The sequence below is a fragment of the Cetorhinus maximus genome, chromosome 15 (assembly GCF_964194155.1).
Source record: "Cetorhinus maximus chromosome 15, sCetMax3.hap1.1, whole genome shotgun sequence".
In the NCBI taxonomy this organism is placed as follows: domain Eukaryota; kingdom Metazoa; phylum Chordata; class Chondrichthyes; order Lamniformes; family Cetorhinidae; genus Cetorhinus; species Cetorhinus maximus.
In genome coordinates this window covers 89,625,363-89,649,336 of record NC_135893.1, presented here as the reverse complement: position 1 = coordinate 89,649,336, position 23,974 = coordinate 89,625,363, and the positions used below count along the sequence as shown (strand labels likewise).

Below are 23,974 nucleotides of genomic sequence, written 5' to 3'. Positions count from 1 at the left end.
TGTTATTTACATTTACTTCCATTCATTTCAGATAATAGGTCAACATTTTGCCCAGTTTCGTTCCTGAGCAAACTACTTAGTTGCAGAAAAGGTCTAAGTGTTCAGCTAGAATAATAGAGGCAGTGACACTGAAACCAGTCAGGAACAGTTTAATACTGTGAGTTGAAATATTTCAGGGTGGATGGATTTCACTTACATCTACCTTGCGAATACTATGCTCATTCATTGTAACTCTCACCCTCATGCCAATTGTATCTTGCAGTCTGTTGTATTGCACTGGCCTTTTTCACCTTCTGAGCCCCTAACTGTTTACACCGACAAAGTGGGAGGTTGCAACTCCAGCACCTTGACTGAGCTCAGCTCTTCAGCAGTTTGCCAATGACTCACTCACAAAGGTTTGAATCGTGCTGTGCCAAAGCAAAGGAGATGCTGAAGAAGAAAGAAATTAGAATGTAAATCACTGCAAATAAGCAGAGTTTTACTCGTTAATTGAGATCTAATGTACTGACTTCAGATGGGTAATCTTTTCGTTACATATGGACGATATTACCAAGTTATTCACATTGCATGAAATTTAGGAATATTCATTGATGACAGCAAAACATATTATTTTACTGGGTGCTGAAAGTAGCACAGTCCCCTCATTTCTGATATTTACAGGTCTCATGCTGAGCGCAAAATAAAGGTACGATCTTCTGTATGTGACATTCGACTCCAAGCTCCCTCTCAGGTACACGTAAAGGATCCCATGGCACCATTTCAGGGGGGTAATATTTAACCCTCAGTCAACAACACTACAAAACAGATTATCTGGTCTTTACCACATTGTTCTTTGTTAGATCTTGTTGTGTGCAAATTGGCTGCTCTATTACAATAACAACTACACTTCAAAAGTACTTCATCAGCTGTAAAGTGCTTTTTGACACCCTGAAGTGAAAGGTGCTATAGAAATGCAAGTTCTTTCTTCAAAAAACTGCCACTGAAAAACAGAAATTGAAACCTCCTTCAAATCAGACGGTTCAAGATACATTTTTCATATACTTATTTACAATGAGCAGGTGTACATCCTCTATGAACAATGACAGACAGGAAAAGACCCCCTAGTCCATCCAGCCTAAACCACACAATGGTGATATGTTATGCATGACAATAAATACACTCTCCCCTCCATCCTAAAGCCATGTGATTTTCAAGTACCTGCTCTCACATTTCCCATAATGGTTGACACATAATTTCAGCTAAAAAAAAATCAGCAACAATGCCACAAGCCATAATGGTCTCCATGTCAATCATGGCCCATTGTCTCACTCCAAATATCCTCCATGCAATGTTAGCTCAAAGGAATTCTTCCTGCAATCATTTAAGTGCATCAGTGCCTGGACTGCTGCTGCTGACAGTTCCATTGTACTCCAAGACTGGAGAACTCTCAGTTCCCCATTAAGCCCTCAACACACACACAGCTCAAAGCTATTTTCAAAAACACTTTCTCCGCGAGAAAATTGCATCGTTATATGTCAAATTATATTGCCTGTATGAATTAATCCATATAACTACATGCGTCACATTAATAGGGTCAGTGTAAAAGAAAAACTTCTAACTGTCCATCAGTGATCGCTCATATTATTTTCCTCTTGGTTGAAGCAGTTTGATCCACTTCTAGTACTTCCTGATGTATTAAAGCTGTCTAGCAGCATTGCTTGTACAATGTCTTACAAATAAATCATTTGCTTCATTATATCAATGTCACATCTAGGATTTTTTCCCACAAAAAGTATTGAACAAATGTTATATTTAAGTGTATTCACTCAAATTGAAAGGTAGTTAAAACAATGTTGAGATATGTTTGATTCGCCTTCCAGAAATTCTGTAGCTAACATAGGAACAGGAAAAATAAAAGCAAGAGTAGGCCTTATGTAGATTACATTGGGTACACAGAACAGAAACAGGCCATTCAGCCCAACCAACCTATGCCAGCATTTATGCTCCACTTCAGCCTCCTCCTGTCTTTCCTCATCTAAATCTATCAGTGTGATCCTCTATGCCCCTCTCCCTCATATGATTGTATAATTGCTCCTTATATGTATCTACAATATTTGCTTCAACCTCTCCCTACCGAGCTCCGTTTTCTCACCACTCTTTGGTTAAAGAAGTTTCTCCTGAATTTGTTATTGGATTTCTTTGTGACTATCCTATATCGGTGGCCTCTGCTTTTGTTTTTCCCCACAAGTGGAAGCATTCTCTTGGTGGCTACGCTATCAAAACCTTTCAGAATTTTGAAGACTTCTATTAGGCCACACCTCGGCCTTCTCTTTTCAAGAGAACAAGAAGCCCAGCCTATTTGTCCTCTCCTGATAGGGATAGCCCACGTATAAACGCCTGCCTTGTGGCTGGCCCCTGGGGCCGCTCAGTAAGGCCATGACTGATCTTCAATCTCAGAAGAAGAGAAAAAGAGCAACTTGTTAGCCTCGCTCGGTAATCGATAAACATTGCACGTCCATTGTGTTGGCAAATGTCTGGATCCAGGCCCTGGTCGAGATTGTCCAACAGGCCTTTCTTCCCTTCTGGCTGTGCACATAGGACGGGCAGACGTGTGGCAGACACTCCAGAAAACATGCCAAAGCCAGTCAGTTTTCAAAAAGAGAAATAGATGGGGGGAGGTGGTAGCATAGTGCTAATGTGACTGGACTAGTAATCCAGGGACCCTCGCTAATTCTCTCAGGACATGGATTCAAATTCAATTAATAAAGATGTTGAATTGAAAGCTAGTCTCAGTAATGGTGGTCATGAAACTGTCACTGAATGCCGTAATGTCCTTGAGGCCATCCTTACCCGGTCTGGCCTATATGTGTGACTCCAGACCTACAGCAATGTGGTTGACTCTTAACTGCCCTCTGAAATGGCCTAGCAAGCCACTCAGTTCAACTGCAATTAGAAATGGGCAACGAAGGCTGGCTTTGCCAGCGACACCCACATCCCTTGATAAGAGGGATGAAAGAATAAAAAAAGTACATGAAAACATCTTTTGAGCAGGTGCAGAAAGAGAATGCAGGAAGCTATGCAGAAGCTAAAGGGAACAGCAGCTGCTGGGAACTGGGAAACAAAACACTCAGGTCATGGAGCGTTGGTGGAAAGAACAGATAAAAAGAAATTTGACCTGTTCCTAAGAACAGAGAACATCTGCATTTTCTACAGCGTGCACTGTTGGCTGTGGCTATGGAAAGTTATGGGCCATATACTTTCCTGGAGCTTAGTTGCCTTATGAGGTCGGCCAGGAGGGTGGAACTTCCCAAAGATTCCCTGGTTTTTCACTTGGCTTTCCCAAGAGATTACATGGCTGAATGGTGCACACATTTTAGCTGCTGTCTGTGTGGACTGGGCTTGGTGCTTCTTCTTGGTCTTATTGTCAATGTGAAATATTCAGATCTGTGCTTGTGGTAAAGTGAAGTACCCTGCCCTTTAAGAGAATGCAAGTGTAGTGGTCATGTGACAGCACTGACGAATCACTGTACAGCGAGGGCAACTGGGAACTGTAAGTCTAGTTCTGGAGGTTTCTGAGTGAGCACATATGATCTGGTGCTCTGCCCTATGTCTCAATAAACCATCACTGTTTATTCTTACATCAGTCTCTCCCCATTATTGATTGCAAGCAGCAATTGACGAGAACATAGGAAGGCGTGCAGTTAGAGTTCGGTTGGCCAATGAACTCATTTACCTAAGACATAAAAGTGGCAATGAAGGTAAAGACCGATAGAAAATAAATGACAAGGCGGGTGAGCAAGGCATTGGAAAGACCACCTGTACTTACCTTGTAAAACAAGCGACAGCCAGAAATCAGAGCAGTGCTGCAGTTTAACATTTTTTTAAAAGCCTGCAGAATTGCGATTGCAGGGACCCACCAAAACTTGAAAAGAGCGCGAAACCCAGCAGAGAAAAGTCGGCAGCTGCAGAGATAGACTAAAAAACAATGGTGTCTGATCTTAAAGCAGCAATGCATTTAAACTGATAAGTACATGAAATATGCCTATGGGCAGAAAATTATAAGAGACCCCAGGGAGAGGGCGACTCCTCGGTAAGCCAAACACTTAACTTCGTCATTACCTGGAAAGCCTATCGGAAGTGCAGTTCCCTTGCAGTTGTTCATAATGCCGCAGTTCGGGCTTGTCGAGCCATTCGACCTCATTGCAGATGACTGGTCTCAGTATGTCAAACACCTAGCGTTCTTTTTTTACCACTAATGACATCGCGGGGGAGGAGAAGAAGAGGGCGATTCTTTTGTCCTCATGCAGGAGCAAAACATATGGGCTGATCCACAGCCTTACGTCACCTAGCTTGAAGACTTTCGACGAGTTAATAAAAATAGTACAGAGCCACCTGAGACCAAAGCCCTCAGTTACTATGCAGCACTTCACGTTCAATTCAAGGGACAGGCTTCCGGAGGAGACAACAGCTGACTATGTGGCTGTTTTAAAGGCATTGACTGAGCATTGTGAATTCGGAACGTCCATTAGTGAAATGTTGAGAGACCGGCTGATATGTGGGATTGGAGATGATACTATCCAAAGGCATTTGCTAGCCAAATGTAGTCTAGACTTCAATAAGGCATTAGAATTAGCTACTGCGAAGGAGAGCGCTGTTAGAAATTCCGAAGTTAAAGCAGATACACAAAATGGCGCCGTCCATCTGGCTGAGCGGGACAATCCAGCAACAAAAGGCACAAAAACGTCAGACTCCACGGAAAGGCAGGAAACACTGTCTAGCTCCAGACCATTGAAAAACAACGATACTGCAGTGAAAACCCACAAAACGGACGAGAGAAATTCACCCAGGCATCCAGTGAGCGAACGACAACTCAAACAAGTCGAGTGCTTTTTCTGCCACTGCTATGGCCACATAATGCGGCGCTGCAGAGAAAGGCTAAAACAACACTATAAAGGCAGAAGGAAAAATCATGAAATATGCCTCATGGAAGAGCCAGACGAAATAGGATCAGACATCCATTCATTATATAACGAAGTGGGTAAAGTGGGTAGAACCGAGCCAATCCAAGTAGTCATTACAGGTAACGGATAGCCCATTAAGATTGAAGTTAATACGGAATGTCAATGTCCATCATTGGAGAGCGTACATTTAGATGTCTGAGTAAAGGAACCCATTCTTTGAAGTTAGAAGTTTCGGAACAAATCTGAGGATATACAAGAGCGAAGAAATAAGACTGAAAGGGTTATGTCAAATCTTGCCAACGTATGGAGATCAATCTGAAAGGGTGCCCTTGTTAGTGGTGGCTGAAGAGGGCCCCAGATTAATAGGCTGCAACTGGCTCGAAAAGATTAAATTGGAATGGGCTGAAATTTTTCAAATTACAACGAAAGGCTTACGGGAACTGTTGTAAAAGTATGCTTCCGTTTTCAACAGTGAGTTAGGAAGGATTCGAGGGCTAAAGGCCAGGATCCATGTAGACCCAAATGCAACCCCCAGATTTACAAGAGCCAGACCAGTCCCTTATGCTCTATGGGACAAAGTTGAAACCAAACTGGACAGACTGGAAAATTTGGACATCCTACAACCAGTGCAATTTTCTGAGTGGGCGGCACCCGTCGTACCTGCATTGCAGTAGGACCAAAGCGTGTGTTTATGCGGTGACTATAAGCTAACTGTCAATAAGGTGGCCAAACTTGATAGACACCTGATGCCCAAGATTGAGGAATTGTATTCGAAGTTGGCAGGGGGCACCACATATTCAAAATTAGACATGAGCCATGCCTACCAGCAGGTAGAGTTGGAAAAGGACTCTAGGGAATTCATCACCATTAATACGCACCAAGGATTGTATCAATACACATGTCTACTCTTTGGTATCTCCTCGGTGTGTGCTGTTTTCCAAAGAACGATGGAAAACATGCTCCAAGGATTGCCTCATGTTATCGTTTACTTGGATGATGTATTGGTCACAGGACTGACCGACGATGAACACTTAGCAAATCTAGAAGAGGTGCTAAAACACTTCGCACAAGCAGGGGTACATTTAAAATGAGAGAAATGTCTGTTCCAAGCTAAGGAGGTAGTTTACTTGGGCCACAAGGTCGATGCGCAGGGCCTGCATCCTGTGGAAGAAAAAGTCCAGGCCATTCACGAGGCACCTGTCCTGAGAAATACCACAGAGCTTAAGGCCTTCTTAGGCCTAGTAATCTACTACGGCTGATTCCTCCCAAACCTCTCAACCGTGCTGGCCCCATTGTATGGCCTGCTTAAGGAGAACCAGAAATGGACTTGGCAAGTCCTGCACCAGGATGCCTTCCTGAAAGTGAAGCGATTGTTAAGATCGTTGGCCTTGTTGGTCCACTTTGACTCCAAGAAGGAATTAATTTTAACATGTGATGCAGCCCCTTATGGAATAGGGGCTGTCCTTTCACATCGGATGTTGGATGGCTCCAAACGACCCATTCGTCTCGTACACTCAGTGTTGCAGAGAAACGATATTCCCAGATTAAAAAGGAGGCTTATCTATTGTGTTCGGCATCTGGATGTTTCATCAATATCTCCACGGTCGCCATTTCCATATTATAACTGACCACAAGCCCCTACTGGGATTATTTGGAGAAGACAAAGCGATACCACCTATCGCACTGGCTCACATCCAGAGATGGGCACTAATATTAGCTGCCTACAAATACCATTCGGAAACTCAAATCGCACCTGCCGATGCACTGAGCCACCTTCCATTACCAGCTAATAATGGGGAGGCTCCGATTCTCCAGGAACTAGTCTTTGTGCTAAATTTTCTGGATTCCTCCCCTATTTAAACCAGACAAATCCGTGAGTGGACAAGCCAGGACCCACTATTGTCTAACGTCTGGGAGCAGGTCTTGAATGGTTAGTCGGATGGATCTAAATCCAAGGAGGTGAAGCCTTATTCTGATCGCAAATATGAACTCTCCTGCCAGGACGGCATATTACTGTGGGGAGCAAGAGTTATCGTGCTCCTGAGGGGGCGAAGGCCATTATTAGCCGAGCTACATAGTGCTCACCCGGGCATTAGCAGAATGAAGATGCTCGCACGCAGCTATTTGTGGTGGCCAGGCATGGACTTGGATATAGAAACCCTGGTCAAAAGCTGTCCTCAATGCCAGCAGATGCAAAAGCTTCTCCCCTTAGCTCCATTGCACCCATGGGAATGGCCGGGGCGGCCATGGGTGCGCCTCCATGTCAATTCCACGGGACCCTTCTTGGGCACAATGTTCCTTTTATTGATTGCCTCCCACTCCAAATGGATGGCCATCTATGAAGTCCGGTCGCCCATATCGGCTGCCACCATAGACTGTTTGCGGCAGAGTTTTGCAGTGCATGGGTTGCTGGAGGTCCTTGTGTCTGACAATGGGACCACTTTTACCAGCGGGGAGTTCCATAGGTTCACAACCCTTAACAGCAATACCCATATCAAAAGCTCACCCTACCACCCAGCATCGAACAGCATGGCTGGGCGGGCAGTCCAAACCTTTAAATCCAGGACAAAAAAGATGGAAGGGGATTCCATCGACACGAGGTTGTCCTGGTTCTTGTTCACAAACCGGACCACGTCACACATGACGACCGGCATTGTCCCTGCAGAACTACTAATGAAGAGACGCCTCTGCACCTGCCTGACCCTTATCTGGCTGAATTTAGAGGGGACGGTGGAGAAAAGCCAAAAGGCGCAGAAGACCAGGCACAATGGTCATGGTCGCGAAAGAACTTTCACAGTGGGAGATGCAGTCCTTGCAAAGTACTTTGGAGATAGGCCTATTTGGCTGTTAGGTGAGGTGAGTGCAGTAACTGGACCCCTCTCCTATAATGTATCTGTAAACGGCCAAATAATTAGACAACGCGTGTTCTATAAAGAACACCAGTCCCACAAGAAGAAATGCAGTCTTCATCAACACTTGAGTTTGTGCTGCATGTAGAGGACAGGCCACATGATTTGGAAGCACCAGTGGGGCCTGTGGGACCTGAGGGGGTCGGGAAGACAAACCTGCCAATTTCCACTAAGGAACCTAGTGGACAACTGTCCCCTGAAAAGGAGGTCTCAGAAACACCAGCCGAGGTTGTTGAACTGAGACGCTCAACACGTCCGAGAAGGCCTTCTGAGAGACTTGACCTGTAAATAGTTATTATGTAAATAGGTAATGTGTTTTAAGCTTGTTAGCTATACTTTTAAGTAAAGGGGGAGGGATGTGGTAAAATGAGGTACGCTGTCCCTTTAAGAGAATGCAAGTGTACTGATCATGTGACAGCACTGACGAATCACTGTACAGCACGGGCAACTGGGAACTGTAAGTCTAGTTCCAGAGGTTTCTGAGTGAGCACATATGATCTGGTGCTCTGCCCTATGTCTCAATAAACCATCACTGTTTATTCTTACATTAGTCTATCCCCGTTACTGATTGCAAGCAGCAATTGAGGAGAACATAGGAAGGCGTGCAATTGGGGTTCGGTTGGCCAATGAGCTCATTTACCCAAGACATAAAAGTGCTCAATGCCTGCTACAGGTCAGTTCACTCTAATTTTGAAGAGGTTCCAATCCAAATATGATATCTTCCATCCTACTTCTGATTATATCTGGCACAATCTTTTTCTGAAAATTGAATTCAAGTCCCCTCCCCTCCCCCAACACACACTTTCTTCACTCCCCTGAATCATGCTGGGATACAGTGCTTTCCTGAGCTCACCTACTGGTTATGGGGTACTGGGTTAGCAACCCACAGGTTGTCGGTTAAAATCTCCCCAGAGAACGTTGTGAAACTTAACTCAGTTGATTTGATAATTTGTGGATGGACCTGGGAATCTTCCAGTCTGTTGAGACTGGTGGACCAAGAGATGCAGTGAATTAAATACGGCTTTTCACCTATGGCACTTGAGTGCAAGTCCAGATTGTTGTATCAGCATCAAAATCTCCCTCAGCACTGGCTGTCACAGAATTGTTACGATGTGGAAGGAGGCTATTCGGCCCATCGTGTCTGCACCAGCTCTCCAAATGAGCATTATGACTTAGCGCCATTCTCCTGCCTTTTCCCCGTATCCCTGCACGTTGTTTCTATTTAAATAATCATCTAATGCCCTCTTGAATGCCTCGATCGAACCTGCCTCCACCACACTTCCAGGCAGCGCATTCCAGACCCGAACCACTCGCTCTGTGGAAAAGTCTTTTCTCACATCTCATTTGCTTCCTTTGCAAACCACGTTAAATCTGTGCCCTCTCGTCCTCGATCCTTTTATGAGCAGGGACAGTGTCTCCCTATCTACTCTGTCCAGACCCCTCATGATTTTGAACACCTCAATCAAATCTCCTCTTAGCTTTCTCCTCTCTGAGGAGAACAGTCCCAATCTCTCCAATCTATCTTCGTAACTCAGGTTTCTCATCCCTGGAACCATGCCTGGCCATGACAATATCAAATGAGCTCTGGGAGTTTCAATCCAGCTCCTGCTAAGCATCAGATCACAGCATGAAGCTACTCTAATTTTGCACTCAAAAAGACGACAGCACGGCTGATCTGAGTGTAGGGATGCTCTTGTGAAGTTGAGGCAAAGTTGAGGGGGAGGTGGATGGGGGATGTGTGTGGGATTACTGTGAATCTAACCATGGTGTACCTAACCTGAATGTCTGAGTAGTTCTATTTAAATCAAAGGGGCTGAAATAGTTCTCCATCCCTGACCCTCATGAACACAAAGTTCACAAATATAGTTTTATAAAAGTACCAATGCTTTCCAAAATCATTTAGGGATAGGATATAAATTGCTATCAACCATTAGTTCAACCAAGTGCAGCTCAATGATGACACACTGGTGAAGCCCTGGCTGCACAATTCACTCACCAACAGATGATCCATTCCAAACAGCCTTGCTCTCTGAGACTTCCTGACAAATCCCTGGGTGGATATCGTTACAATTTATTCTTGTTTATCAGACGGTTCATTTATTATGCAACGTCAAGGGCAATTTCTAAAGGGCACTTCCTGCTGCATAGAAGCACATGCAAACGCATGTTTGCATGAAAGAGAGAATGAGAGTGCAAGCGAACAAGAGAAAGAAAGAGAGAGAAAGAAAGAAAGCAAGGAAGAGGGAGTAAAGAGAGAGAGAAAGAGAGAAAGCTGTTTGTAGAAGATCCAATGGCCTTATTCTAATGAGACTAGGAGGGGGGGGTTCTCCCAATGTTTCGGTCAATGTTTTTCCTTCAGCCCAGGCGACCAAACTGGTGAATACTAATCCAATTTACTACTTATGGGATCTTGCTATGCTACAAACAGCTGTTGTCTTTGCCTATCTGACAACAGTGCCCGAGCTTCTAACTTGGTTATGTGGCACTTTGAGACGTGAGGAAGAGCTGAAGCAAATACAAATTCTTTCTTCATGATTTATTTCTTCAAAAGGATAGAAGTGCTTCCTATTGGCTTTGAACTACAAATTGCAAAGATGCAACAACAATCTAACAGAAATACGATGGGAATATGTCAAAACATTTTTCTATTCAGCTTAAAGAAAGTCACAGCAAAATTCCAGCTTTTTTCACACTCAGGGTGCTATAAAATTCCTTGTCCATGGGTTTAATTGGCACCGCATGGTGATAGTCTGGTGCAATTTGAACACACATCCTCTGGATTTCTTGTCTAGCCTCTGTATTACTAGCCCAGTAACACAGCCACTACAGATACCAATCTAAGAATTGGAAGAGGCAGTCTATGAGTTGTAGATATCAGGCCATAAGTTGTAGATACCAATCAATGATTTTGGTCCAGTATATTCTGACTGCAATTACATTGTGCTAGTACCATGAAAAATTGTGCAACTCCACTACTTGGGGCGAATCAAGATTATTCTGCTACAGTGAACATCAAGATGCCATAGAGAGCCTGGGCTGATGAAAATATCACAGCAGCGTAACAAGCACTCCTTGTTTGGCGTACTGGCTATAGGTGAGTAAAGGGGAGACAGCCACAAAATGAATCACACATTTGTGTGCACACTAGTTGAACATAATCTAACAAAAATGCTTTATCTGCTTGTCAGAATCCAGCAGCAGATTGAATTGAATATGCCCTTGAATTGAAACCAACAGACGACAGTTACTGGAGATTGAGTGTGATTGAATATAGCAAGTCATTCAGTGGCATTTGAAGGAGTGCTTCAGTTTAACCCTCTCACTCAGAGCACCACGTTTCTCTGCAGATGAGCTTCTCACAGTCATGCAATTTTGTATATCTTAGAGAACAGGGGAGGGTATTAGGTGCTGACCCAGTGCTGTAAAAGTAAGAAAAGAAGGAAAAAAAGCAAAATACTGCAGGTGCTGGAGATCTGAAACTAAAACAGAAAATGCTGGAAAAACTCAGCAGGTCTGGCTGCACCTGCGGAGAGAGAAAAACAGAGTTAACGTTTCGAGTCTGTATGACCCTTCTGCAGAGCTAAAGAGAAGTAGAAAAAGAATTAGAAAAGAAGGAAGACTTGCAATTATATAGCTCCTTTCATAATCGGAGGACATCCTGAGCGCTTTAAGGCCAATAAAGAACATTAGAAGCATTGTCGTTCTTGTAACATCAGAAACACAACAGCCGATTTACATCCAGAAAGCTCCCACAAATAGCAACCTGATAATAGCCAGATAATCTGTTTGAAGTGTTGCTGGTTGCAGGGTAAATATTGGCCAGGAGACCGGACCAAACTCTCTTTTTCTTCTTCAAATTAGGCTTTTAGGACCAGAAGTAAGGTGGCAATCTTACAGTGCTATATAAAAGGATTAAGGAAATGGGTAAGGTACATCTGGAAAATCTCCACAAATCAGGAATGTCACAATTAAACTGGGCAATCTAAGGATCAGTTAAAGAATAATGCCAGGAAGGTAATAGAATATACCGACCAGAATCAAAGCTAAATGAATGCCCCAATATCATTATTGTCATTACTGAATGATAATTATGTCTGTCTATATAAAATGCATTAGGAATTTTAATATATATGAAAGGAATGTTGTAAGGACTGTATCTTCTTAATTTTTCTGGTAATTTTCGAATCAAAAAATGAGTTTTTAAAATTATTATGTTTCAAAAAAAAGCACTGCCCCCATGTTCTCTGAGAATCCAGTCCACACTTTACAACAGATGGCTTTAGTTTGAGTTTTGATGTATTTGTACTGTGTTTTCATTTTTATGGATGTGGGCAATGATAAAGCAGTCAGGTTGCAGAGGATGATTGCAGAATCTAATGTGTCATCCTGCACTTCCAAGCAATTTTTGAGACCTTGAAGTGTTTCATCAAAGGCAGAGAAGAACCGACCGTAACACAAATTGCTAGTTACTCCGGGAAATTTGAATAAAATTAGCACTCCGATTGCACAGAAATGCACCAATTTTCCTCCCTCACTGTTAAGCTTTGCCTGTTGCTTTTCTCAGATCTCTGGCTTTAAAGCATATGTGACATTTGTGATACCGAAGGGGAGAGGGAAGAAAAAGAGACATAAACCATCGCACGACCCCAGCAAAGAGCAGTGAGGAGAGGTGATGTTTAAAGACAGCAGGAAAGCAAACAGAATTGTCTTTAACACAAGCAGTCATGCGGTAATGCCCATATGTTCTGTTTTAGTCATGTTGGTTGGGAAGTAAACATTTGCCCAGGACACAGGGGATAAATTTCCTGCTCTTCATCAAAATAATGCCACGGGATCTTTTACATCCAATTGAGAATGCAGACAGGGCCTCAGTTTAATGTCACATCTGATACCACTCCAGGATAATCACCCTTCCTCATATCTCTGCTATCCCACCCAACCTTCTGTTCTCCAGATAATGCCTACCCCACCCGGCCCCTACAGCAAGATGCCTGAAGTGATCTCTTGGACCACGTGCTTAGCTATAAATTTGGAACATCATTACTTTTCTGCCTTGGCGATGCTGCTTGACTCAGGTTTAATGTTTAATTAGCCTTGTAAGGCTGCATTCTGCAGTGTACAAGAGAGATTTTGGCAGTGATTATGAGTTATGAGCACAAGGAACTCATAACTCCCACACATCACATAAAGTCTCAAGCTATGATGATGCTGTTCCACAATGAGAGAAGCTCTAAAAATTTGCGAAAAGCAATGAATCAGTGTCCTGTTACAACCACCAAGCAGAACTGAATTCAGCTGGATTTCTTGCGCAATCTAAAATGTGACAATGAGAGACATCTGAACATTGTCTGGCGTCTCTCAGATCTCTCATATTCCTAGATGTTATGCTTTAAAGCTATTTCTCAATCAATGATGCGTGCTTTCGCTTCAGTCATGTCACAATTGAGGAATGAGATCGCTGTCTCATTACTAAATCCCTACCCTTTACTAATGACATTGAATTAATTGTCAGCCATGTACCATGATTGTGCTTGGCATTTGATCCATTGAGCAGCACCTTCATGGTCCTACACAATTATAAATCCTCCTCATGCATGGCAATATATCAAGTGGCCATATTAGGGGTGGAGAGTCAGCATTTTACAGGCACTGCACATTTGCCCATGTTGGCAGAGCAAGATCAGCCCTGCTCTGGGACTCATGCCACAGCACCACTCTGGGACCCACTCCTCCCCTTGCTACTCTGGTTTTGGGCAATACTGCCCAACATGCCAGGAACTGTCAGAAGATCAGATGACCCTGCCCCACTGTGAATAGAAAGAGTGGGTCAGTGTCAGTGGAGGAGGGAATGTGTATAAATTGGTTGGGGGTGCGGGGTAGAGAGAGTGTCTAAACAGTTAGGGTTGGAGGGGCTGTCTCTCTATGAATGGGACACAGCTGAAGAGGAAGAATGTATCCGAACAACAGAGAAAGAGGCAGAAGTGAGTGTCTGTGTGAAAGGGGAAGAGGGAGAATGGAGCAGATGGCAAAGTTAAACAATACTGCTAAGGAGCCTAACCAAATTCAACTCTGAAACAAGATGATACAAGACAAAGGAGAGAGGGCTGGAGAAGCAGAGAGGTTTAGGGAGGAAATTCAAGAACTTAGGGCCAAGACAGTTGAAGGCACAGCCATCATTGTGGTGTGAGGAAGAGGGAGATTGACAAGAGGCCAGAGGAGCATTGAGTGCTTGAATGGTTGTAGATTTGCAGGTTTATGGAGGAGGTGACATAGTGAACTTACAGCTACACTTTCAAATTATGCATTCATCATAAGTAGAAGCTGGTTACAAAATCCACTAAAAAATAATAGAGTTTGGTTTTCGCTGGGTTAAAATCCTGGAACTCCCTCCCTAACAGCACTGTGGGTGTACCTACACCACAGGAACTGCAGCGGTTCAAGGAGGCAGCTCACCACCACCTTCTCAAGGACACTGAGGGATGGGCAATAGGTGCTGGCCTAGCCATCCCATGAATGAATTTTTTAAAAATTACACAACAATGGCATTTAATTTTTGCGGTCACAGACTGAATCACTTTAAGGTGTTAAATGCAAGGCATAGAATGTACTCAGCCGGGCAGCAGTGAATTCTTCCACAATCAGCATATCTAATGCTGTACATTCACAGAGGGTCCATTTGAACCCTCCCCACCCCCACTCCCACCGCCAAGAAGGGGCAGGGAGAACCTGCTGATCTGCAACAAAGCTACCCCCAAAAAATCCATATATACAATTCAACAGGAATTGTGGTATTCTTGCCTAAGTCGCTGAATATTGAGGAAAAAGGGCGCTCATGAAAAATGTCAAAAACGCCACAGGCAAAAGATAACTAAATAGTTCCTTTTGCACAGGAGACAAAATGTTAACTCAATGCCACCAGAGCAGTTTTATTACGTTGCAGTGATTGATCCACACAACTCGCTGAGTTGATTTCTACAAGGCCGCCCAGCACTGGATAAATAACCTTTAAGGGACCAGTCACACATATGTGCACCATCATCTCTCTTTTCCCAATGTGATGACTTACCATTTCACTAGATGGTGAAAATCTCTTTCACTGACACAGGTTAACTGACAATATTAAACAGGAGCCTAGGAAATGGTCCACCCTTGCACCGAAACTCTGCTCTGAAAATTCTGGGTGAAAGGTAATTAATAATTACACACCCTTCTGTTCAGTGTTTATTGCCCCTAATCTTCCCCGATAGGAAAAATGATATGCTGTACCCAGTACCATTGTGCCAATGCATGCCAGGTATCCAAAATTCACTGCTTTGTCTATGTCAGTCTGAAGTCAAGCTCCTTAAAAATGATACTTTTAGCTTGTCTCAAGAGCCAACTGTAAGAAATCTTAAGTGTAACACTCCTTTATCACAACACTAAATAAAATCAATAGCGCTGAACAAACAGAGCAAGTAGCTCTCAAATCTCTCCCAATATCACACCTCCAGACAGTCAAGCATGCTTTTCATATTCATTAAATTGGGAACTTGTCTGCTAATAGCACAATGTGTTACTCTTAAAGTTTGAATCTAGCCAGTACGCTATCTATCAGAGGAGTTAATCCATTTATTTTGATGGATTTAAACTTCTGTTAAATTCGAAAAAGAATTTGAGTATCAAGTGTTGTACAATAATATTTTTTCGTCATAACTTCCATGTTTCTTCAAGGCTTAAAATACTGAGTGTGCGCTTTCAATTTAGCAAGCTGACCATTTATTTTACCTTGCAACAGGAATTGTTAATTTTTTTCTCCTTTAACAAGGTGAATATGAGCAATGAACTGACTTTGTACGATGCCAACCCAGAAAATGTATTTCTATGGGGGCAATGCTTATCAATTAGTGCTGCCAGCTCCATAAGCTTCACATTTTACTAGAGTACCCCATAATATCATACATCGGATGCTGTACATACCTTACCCTATAACCATGAGTCTCTGCACCAACCTGTTTCTTTCTTTCACTAGATGTACATATCCACCTACCTGAATGTTGTCAAATGATGTTTTGTTAGTGACATCATACAGCAGCAAGAGAGCTGTGAAGAGAAGGGAAATAGTTTATGAAATGAAGCTTTCATATCAGTTGTGATTTAACTTCTTAAGCCTTACAATAGGCATTTTGTTAAGTTGACTTGTTTGCATAAGACATGAAGCTAACAGAAACTAATATTTAATGGCTCGGATTTTGCGGTCAATGGCAAAGCAAGGACGCTCGCTGCTGACCTCGAACAAAGCTGCCCAGAAGGGTCTAGTGATATCTGTTCTGTGGGTTTCCCCCTTTCCCAATGCAGTTTAAATCTGGTGCCAAGTCAATGGGAGGAAACATTGATGAGCAAAAATTTGCACAGCAATGGGGAAAGGGCAGGGGAATGGGATGAGCTAAACTACACTTGCAGAGAGCCAGCACAGGTTTGACAGGCTGAATGGTCTCCTTCTGTCCTGTAGCCTTTCTGACTCTAACGTTGATTAAACATATTCACTGGTTCTGAATGCTAATCCCAAAACTTTGAAATATGTGAATGAAGAGAACTACTTGCGAACCATCTAATCTGGCATTGATCCAAAAATGCCTTAACTGCTTTCTCTTGAGAATCTTTTAGAACTGTGCACTTAAAACTGACAGACACACAACTGCCGAATACAGAGATCAGCCTGACTTAGAAGCTGACTCCTGCATCATAACACTTATAGTTCCAGTCGGTTGTTCAGTCTTCACTCAAATTGAAGTTCATCACTCCTGCTGCCTGTTATAATGAGATCTGAAGGGGCAGAACCTTAGCATTGTTTATAACTAATAGCAGGTTTGGGCACAGTGGGTAGCCAAACAGCTATTAACTAGCGTCGTGATCACAGGAGCTCAAAAACAGAACCTGCTATTTCTTTTAATCAATTTCCAACTCTTCTGCTCACTCAGGATGTCACAATGCTGTGTATCAGAAAATGCTGGCTGTGTCCTCGCAGGGTACCTGCATTGTTTGTGTATGATTTCCTTGTTGATTATTATGTTATTTCAATGCAGGGTATTTTGACAGAGTTGAAACAGCAGGGTGTGCACATGTAAGAACAGCTCATCTAGTAGTCCAGCTCCTGTGACATCAAAACCAATGACGTGACATTTCCTGTGGGACTGGTGAAATTTAAAAAAACGACTTGCATTTCTGTAGAACCATTCGCGGCCACCAGACGTCTCAAAGGACTTTACTGGCAGTGAAGTAAATTTGAAGTGTCGTCAGTCTTATAACGTAGGTAACATGACAGCCTTTTTGTGCACAGCAAGCTCCCACAAACAGCGACATGGTAATGACATGTGTGATACTGATTGAGGGATAAATAATAGCCAAGACGCCAGGGATAATACCCCTGCTCTTCAAAATAGTGTTATGGGATTATTTACATCCACATCATAGGACAGATGGGACCTGGGTCTCATCTGAGACAGCACTTCCAACAGTGCAGTACTCCCCCAGTACAGCACAGGGACACCATTTGTGATTTCTGTGCTCAAGTCCTGGAGTGGGACTTGAACCCACAACCCTCTATCTCAGAGGCAAGAGGGCTATCAACTGAGCCACAGCAGATGCAGAAACAGCAGGGGATAGATTTTTCAAAGTTTTTTTTTTCCCCTTTCGCTCAGAGAAACTTGGGAAAGGTGTAAATGGACTTCCAATTTACATCAATCCTATCTCACACATCCAATCAAGACCAAATTCATCCACAAATGAGCTGTATATTTGCTCCCTTGCCTCTTCAAAAGACAGAGTTGATTTCAGAGATAAAAACGAAAAACTACTGCGGATGCTGGAAATCCAAAACAAAAACAGAATTACCTGGAAAAACTCAGCAGGTCTGGCAGCATCGGCATCCAGGTAATTCTGTTTTTGAGTTGATTTCAGTTTCATTGAAACCGAAGTGATTGGCCGATACTGATCCATAGATAAGGCAGCAGGCTCAGAATGCACACAGATGCGTAGAAGTTCACATCAGCGTCATCTCGGCAGCAGTAGGAATGGTTTCGGAGCTTTACGGTTTATTTTCAGGGAATAAGTTGGGGCGTATACAGTGTGGCCAGAGACACTGATGTCAGTGTTCAAGGACCAGGGCTGCTAGGCTTGGTGCAGGGGATAAGGATTAGAAGAAGATAGCTGCAGTATATTCAGAGGCTTGACCGAGTGCTCCATGCTGGAGCACAAAGAGAGGGCGTGGCTCGAGCGATCGTCTTGGAGGGAGATCACACTTGTTTTTTATGCAATGCATATTGGGAGTGAAATTGGTCTACTTAAGTAGCGTAAAGCAGGTTCACAGTGAATCCACTGTTTCACCACATCCATTTCCTTCTCATTAACTTCAATGGGAAAGAGTTTTAGGTGGGATGTAAAACAGGTTTCTGATCCCCTATGAGCCCTGCTGGTGAAGACCAATTCCACGCTCAGTCTGTTGAAGAATACAGTATAGAGTTTATTTTCTAAGTACTTTTTTAGCACAACAAATTACATAAATGAAATCTAGTGGCTACCAGTCAACCCACTGCCCTTACAGACAGTTTTCCTATTTTATCAGCAAAGTGTCATTAAGGTTGAAATGATGCAATTAACCTGCCTTGGATGCACTCTCAAAGTGATCTGTAGGTGAAGGATAATATCCAACTCTGATTCTGCCTTTGTCTATATAAACACTGTGCATTTCAGTGCTCTCCACTACACAGTTGATTTTTCACAATATCACAATATTCAAAGGCTAATAGGTTTTTTAAAGTTCATTGTTTTTAATTTTGAAAGCTTCGGTTCCATGAACACTCCTCCTCTTTCAGTTACCATGCCCTAATAGGGCATAGGTGACCACAGACTTCCATTGGATTGGTCCATGATTATGCTTGGCAAAGTACTGCAGTGGTTTGCCATTGCCTTCTGCAGTACGGCTGACCAGGAAACTCTTCTGTTCTTTACCACCTGCCATCAGGCATATTGGAAGGATTTACAGGTTAATGCTCAACCTGTTTGGCCACCTTATGACCACACCTTCCATGGCTATCAAGCCCTGAAGTGGGACTTGACCCCAGGGCTTCTGGCCAAGAGGTAGGGACGTTACTACTGCACCACAAGACCCCTGCCATGAATGCTACCTTTCAATTCTTGAGAACCAGTACACTTTGGGGTTCTATATTGGTTGCTTTCTTCTTGGAAGCTACTTTTAAATGCCCATTCAAATATATTTGGTAACTAACATGGTTTCTAAAACAGGAATTCAGTGCATGTTGACAATGGTATGGAAAGTGGTGTCACAGAATGCATATAATAGAGTTACAGAAGTCTAGATATTTGTGGACACCCCAATGCCAGGGATGAGGAAAATTCATCCTGTTCTGATGAAAAGTCATTGACCTGGAACGTTAACTCTGTTTCTCTCCACAGATGTTGCCTGATCTGCTGAGTGTTTTCAGCATTTTTTGCTTTTATTCTGAGGAAAATAAGTTCTGGAAGGGCAGGGAGGAATCAAAGACTTGTCCATGATGGAATGTTTGAAGTTAGAATCACAATTAGCTTCTCCAGATCAGAGCAAGAGCTCTCTTGCATTCTCCTCATCAAAATAGAGCCTATCATACCATTTTCTGCTTTTATTCACGCTTTCCTAGGACTTTCAAATTGTGGAACTCCATTCCATCAGCTGTTCCTTGCTCCCACTATCCACAAGTTTCTATGCCCAAACTTGCTATTGCCCATATGTCTTGATTTAATGACACTGTGTCAGGCTTACTTCAAGCTAGGACTTAGGAACATAGGAAATAGGAGCAGGAGCGGGCCATTCGGCCCATCAAGTCTGCTCCACCATTCAAACAGATCATGAGTGATCATCTACCTCTATGCCGTTTTTCTCCACTATCCCTAAATCCCTTAATGTCATTAGTCTTCCCAGGGATATCTGGAGCCTCCATTGTTACTCCATCACTTTCACTGTGAAGAAAGACAATTTGACTTTGGGTGAAGTCAGTGCAAATTAGAGTCAGGAGAGGAGTATAACAGGCGGTTAATCGAATATCACTCACAATCAAAATTACCCTCAATTTTTCCATCACTATTACTTTGGAAGCTATTTCAAGTGCTCAACTAAATTAATATAGTACCTCATTAAAATATTAAACAAAATAGCCTTGGTCCTACACATAAGTCTCCTCAGTTCAAAAACTAGTGAAGAGCTTAATTCAAGTCAGTGACTTTAATGGTGTGTCACCAGATGTTTACTAGGACAAGACAGTCGCATAAGCGCCATTTATTCTGGTTTAGACCCAACCCAAACAGTCACATCTCAGCTTCCTTTAATCATCCTTAAGGAGTGCAAAAACACAAAGATCTTGAGAATGCAAATAGGATGCTAACCTCACTATACTTGCCCGTGGCAAATCAACCATCTGTGCACTTTGTGGGAGATCATTAACAAGGCAGAAGAAAAATAAATAACAAAATAATAGATGAAGATAATTCCCAGTGACCACAGGCATTGCAGCCTAAAAGTCTTTGAATTCTACAAATAGCTGCTAAATAACCAAGGCCAGGTCTCAGGGGGAAGACTAAATTCACCCCGCAATCACTCTGATTCTCCTCGACAGTCAGGGAACAAAGTTAAATTAGGTAGTTCAAAACCAAAATGAGGTGAAAATCTTCATGCTGTGTGGGGCTTTCAAATCAAATTGTTTCTGCTCAAGATTGAAAACACATCTGACAAGACCGAACTGAACCAAGCTGCCTTAAAGTAATTAGTGAAAGAAGCAAAAGTGATATGGGGAGAAACTTTTTTACGCAGTGGGTGGTTGGGGTTTGGAATGCACTGAGAGTGTGGTGGCGGCAAGTTCAACCGAAGCATTCAAAAGGGAATTAGACTGTTATCTGAAAATGAAGAATGTGCAGGGTTACAGGGAGAAGGCGGGGGAATGGTGCTAGGTGAGTTGCTCATTCAGAGAGCCAGTGCAGACACAAAGGGCGAAATGGCCTCCTTCTGTTGCCATAACAATTCTGTTTCGCACATGTGGGGGTCCCAGGAGGGTTGCCAACTCAGATTGGATGCATTCAAAGAAGCCTCATTGCATGACCTCCTATCTCCATCTGTTCCATGCGCTCATTGGTCACCCCAACATGTCCATCCTCATACTGCCCTGCCTTCCCACACCAACTGGAAAATGAACAATTGGATGACACTCGACTGTCAGTCAAAACACCTATTACCCCACCAATCTCCAATAGATCTTGACTAATTTCAAAGAAAATGAAAAGAACGCCCTTAATGCCCCTATCATTTCTTTTTAACCAGATTGCTCTCAGCAGGAGATTACTTTGAATTCCTGGAGACTCCAGAACAATCCCAGAGGGCTGGCAACCATAGACGTGTGCCAGATCCTCCACTAGTATGAGGAAGCCAAGTTTCCTTATTCTAAGCCTCTTATACATTGTTGTGTGCTGTTTGTTCAATCTAATCTTCAATAACACCTACAGGGTTGGTGCATTCACCAATTTGTGCAGAGAGATTACCATACACATTGAATCACATAGGAGGCCATTCAGCCCATCATGTTTGTGCTTGACGTTTGAAAGAGCCACCCAAGTAGTCCCACTTCTCTGCTCTTTCCCCAAAAGATGTAGCATGTTACTTAGCACAGTCAGAGATGTAAGCTTGCGGTGAGATTTTAAACCAAGATTCATATCTGTTTTGTCAAGGAGAATGTAAATGAATCCACTGCAGTATTTCAAAGAAAGTAAGGGAGGTTATTCCCAGTGTCCTGGTCAACACATACCTCTCAATCAATACCACTAAAACAGGTCATCTGGTCATTATCACGCTGCCATATGGGAGTTGCTGTGCAAAAACTGGCTGCCACATTTCCTTTAACAGTATTTACATCCCAAAAGTATTTAATTGGCTGTAAAGCACTTTGGGACATGGTGAAAAGTGCCAGTGAAATGCCAGTTCTTTCTTAAATCGTTTTACAGTATTTTTAAGCACAAAGGGCAGGATTTTCCTCTCCGCGGATTAATTGCGGTGATGGGTGGGAAAAGCGGCTTTTCCCCTGCCAACCGCAATGGCGCATTTTCGCGCCCAATTGTCCGCCTCTCGCCTCATTAAATATTCATCAGCTGGAGACACACCAGGCCTGTGATTTGCCCGGCCCGCCGTGACCTCAGCGGATCCTCGCTCCGGGCGCCATATTTAAGCCGCGCAGGGACACAGGCCTTTCAATGTCTGCAGCCCAGGACTGCTCCAGGCGAGAGATGGCCCCCAAAAGCAGGAAGAGTGCAGCCCCCAAGTTTAGTGACGCCTCGCTGGGGACACCTTCCGGACGCTGTTGAATCCCCACCGTGAACTCCTCTACCCTGGGGATGGCAGGCGGAGATCCCACAAGATCACCAACCCGGCTCGGGAGGAGGTGTCTGTGGTGGTGAGCGCCACCTCAGCCTGCAGGAGAACAGCGATATAGTGCCGCAAACAGATGAACGATCTCATCCGCGCAGCCTGGGTAAGTCAACCTTCTTATCTCTCTCAGCTCACACGCTCACAAGCCCCGCGCACATTCACAGGATGACTATCCACAGGGATCTCACATACTAGCAGCACCAGGGACATCGCCACTCATTCTCACACACACATCCTGACATCTCCGCCCAGGCTCAAGTCCTGTATAGTTCGCATCCTCATCCTGGGTGTCACAATCCGGTGAGCACAGCACAGACTCTGGTCCAAGCAGGCGGAGGCAGGGACATCCGTGGTCACCGGCACTCGGAGGACTGCTGGAGGCCAGGATTCTGCCGAGCCAGATGATGAGCCTGTGGACTCAGGTCTTAACGTAGACATTGGAGCAGCAGCAATAGACACGGGAATATCAGGCAGGGTTGTCAGCTGCATTCCACAGATTGCAACGCACAATGGAGGAGTCTGCCTCCATTCAGTCTGAGGCAATAGTGCCAGCATGCCAGCGCACCAAGGTCAATACTGGTAGGATGACGGCTGTCATGGAGACCATGGTCCAGGACATAGTGCCTGTGCTGCTGCGGGAGTTGCACTCCAACACTGTAGACATCTGTGGCATTCGCCAGTGGCTATACGAGAGGAGGCCAGGGCACCTGGGTCTCACTCCAGGTGCCTCTTCTCCTCAAGGAGTCAGCCGGGGGCCCTCGGGCACCCATAGAGATGAGGACCAGCAGCTGGACACCCCAGGGCCTCCCATCCAGGTGACTCTGGGCATGCCCAACCAATCCCAATCCCCTCTGCCTGTGACCCCATCACCTCCAGCTCCACAGGCCGTTGAGGGTGCACCTGCCCCACGGCAGGAGACCCAAAGTTTCCCGGGCCCCTCCAAGTCTTGGCCCTCCAGAGGACACCCGTCATCACAGCCAACTGGGCCTGGCAGTCAGGATGTCGGAGCTGCACCAAGACGCAGCGGTAGGGTTAGGAAGATCAAGAAATATTAGGAGCACAGTGGTGGCACCGGTGTTCACTGCATGTATATACTTTCCACCAATATAAGTAGAATTGCACCCACTCCACATCTCCTCTTGTGTACGCCTCTTCTGTGTACTGAGTTGTGTTGCGCTCGATCAGGTGTCACACCGTGTTCCCTCCCCACAATTGTCGCAGATTTTGCATCATGTGCCTCTGGTCGATGTTGTGTGCAGCCATCTCATCACAATGTGTGTCCCTCCTCAGTTCATTCCCGACATCAGTGACGCCTCACCCTCAATGTAAAGTGTGCCTGTGCAAGGCAACTCGTTGACATGCATATTGCAGGTTCAAGTGATGTTCACTCTTGACTGTCTAAGATGCAGGCTCATGTAGTCCCCCGGCTCGTCTGCACTGTGGAAAGGTGAAGGTGTAGTGTAGAAGGAGAGATGTGGATGTGCATGGAGAAGGGTAATCTTTCCTTGGGCCAGAATCTTCGGGTTGGCGTGTGGGGACGGGTCCCGCTCGCCGACACGTAAAATGCCACGCGGTGATGTCGGGCGCACGTCCTGATCTCACCGCGCATCATTCAGATCTTCAGTTCAGCGGGCACGTATGAGAGTCGGCTAGGCACCCGCTGAACTATCAAAGACCTATTAAGG

At 44.2% G+C, this 23,974-nt stretch overlaps 1 protein-coding gene across 1 annotated transcript in view; it reads right to left on the bottom strand.

Moving 5' to 3' along the window:
- The window catches only part of LOC144690965 (ras-related protein Rab-26-like), a 332,537-nt gene that overhangs the window by 94,399 nt on the left and 214,164 nt on the right, over positions 1-23,974 (bottom strand). Inside the window, exon 5 of the mRNA XM_078558903.1 lies at positions 15,876-15,928. Coding sequence (XP_078415029.1) covers positions 15,876-15,928 — 53 coding nt within the window. The remainder of the gene's footprint in view (positions 1-15,875; positions 15,929-23,974) is intronic.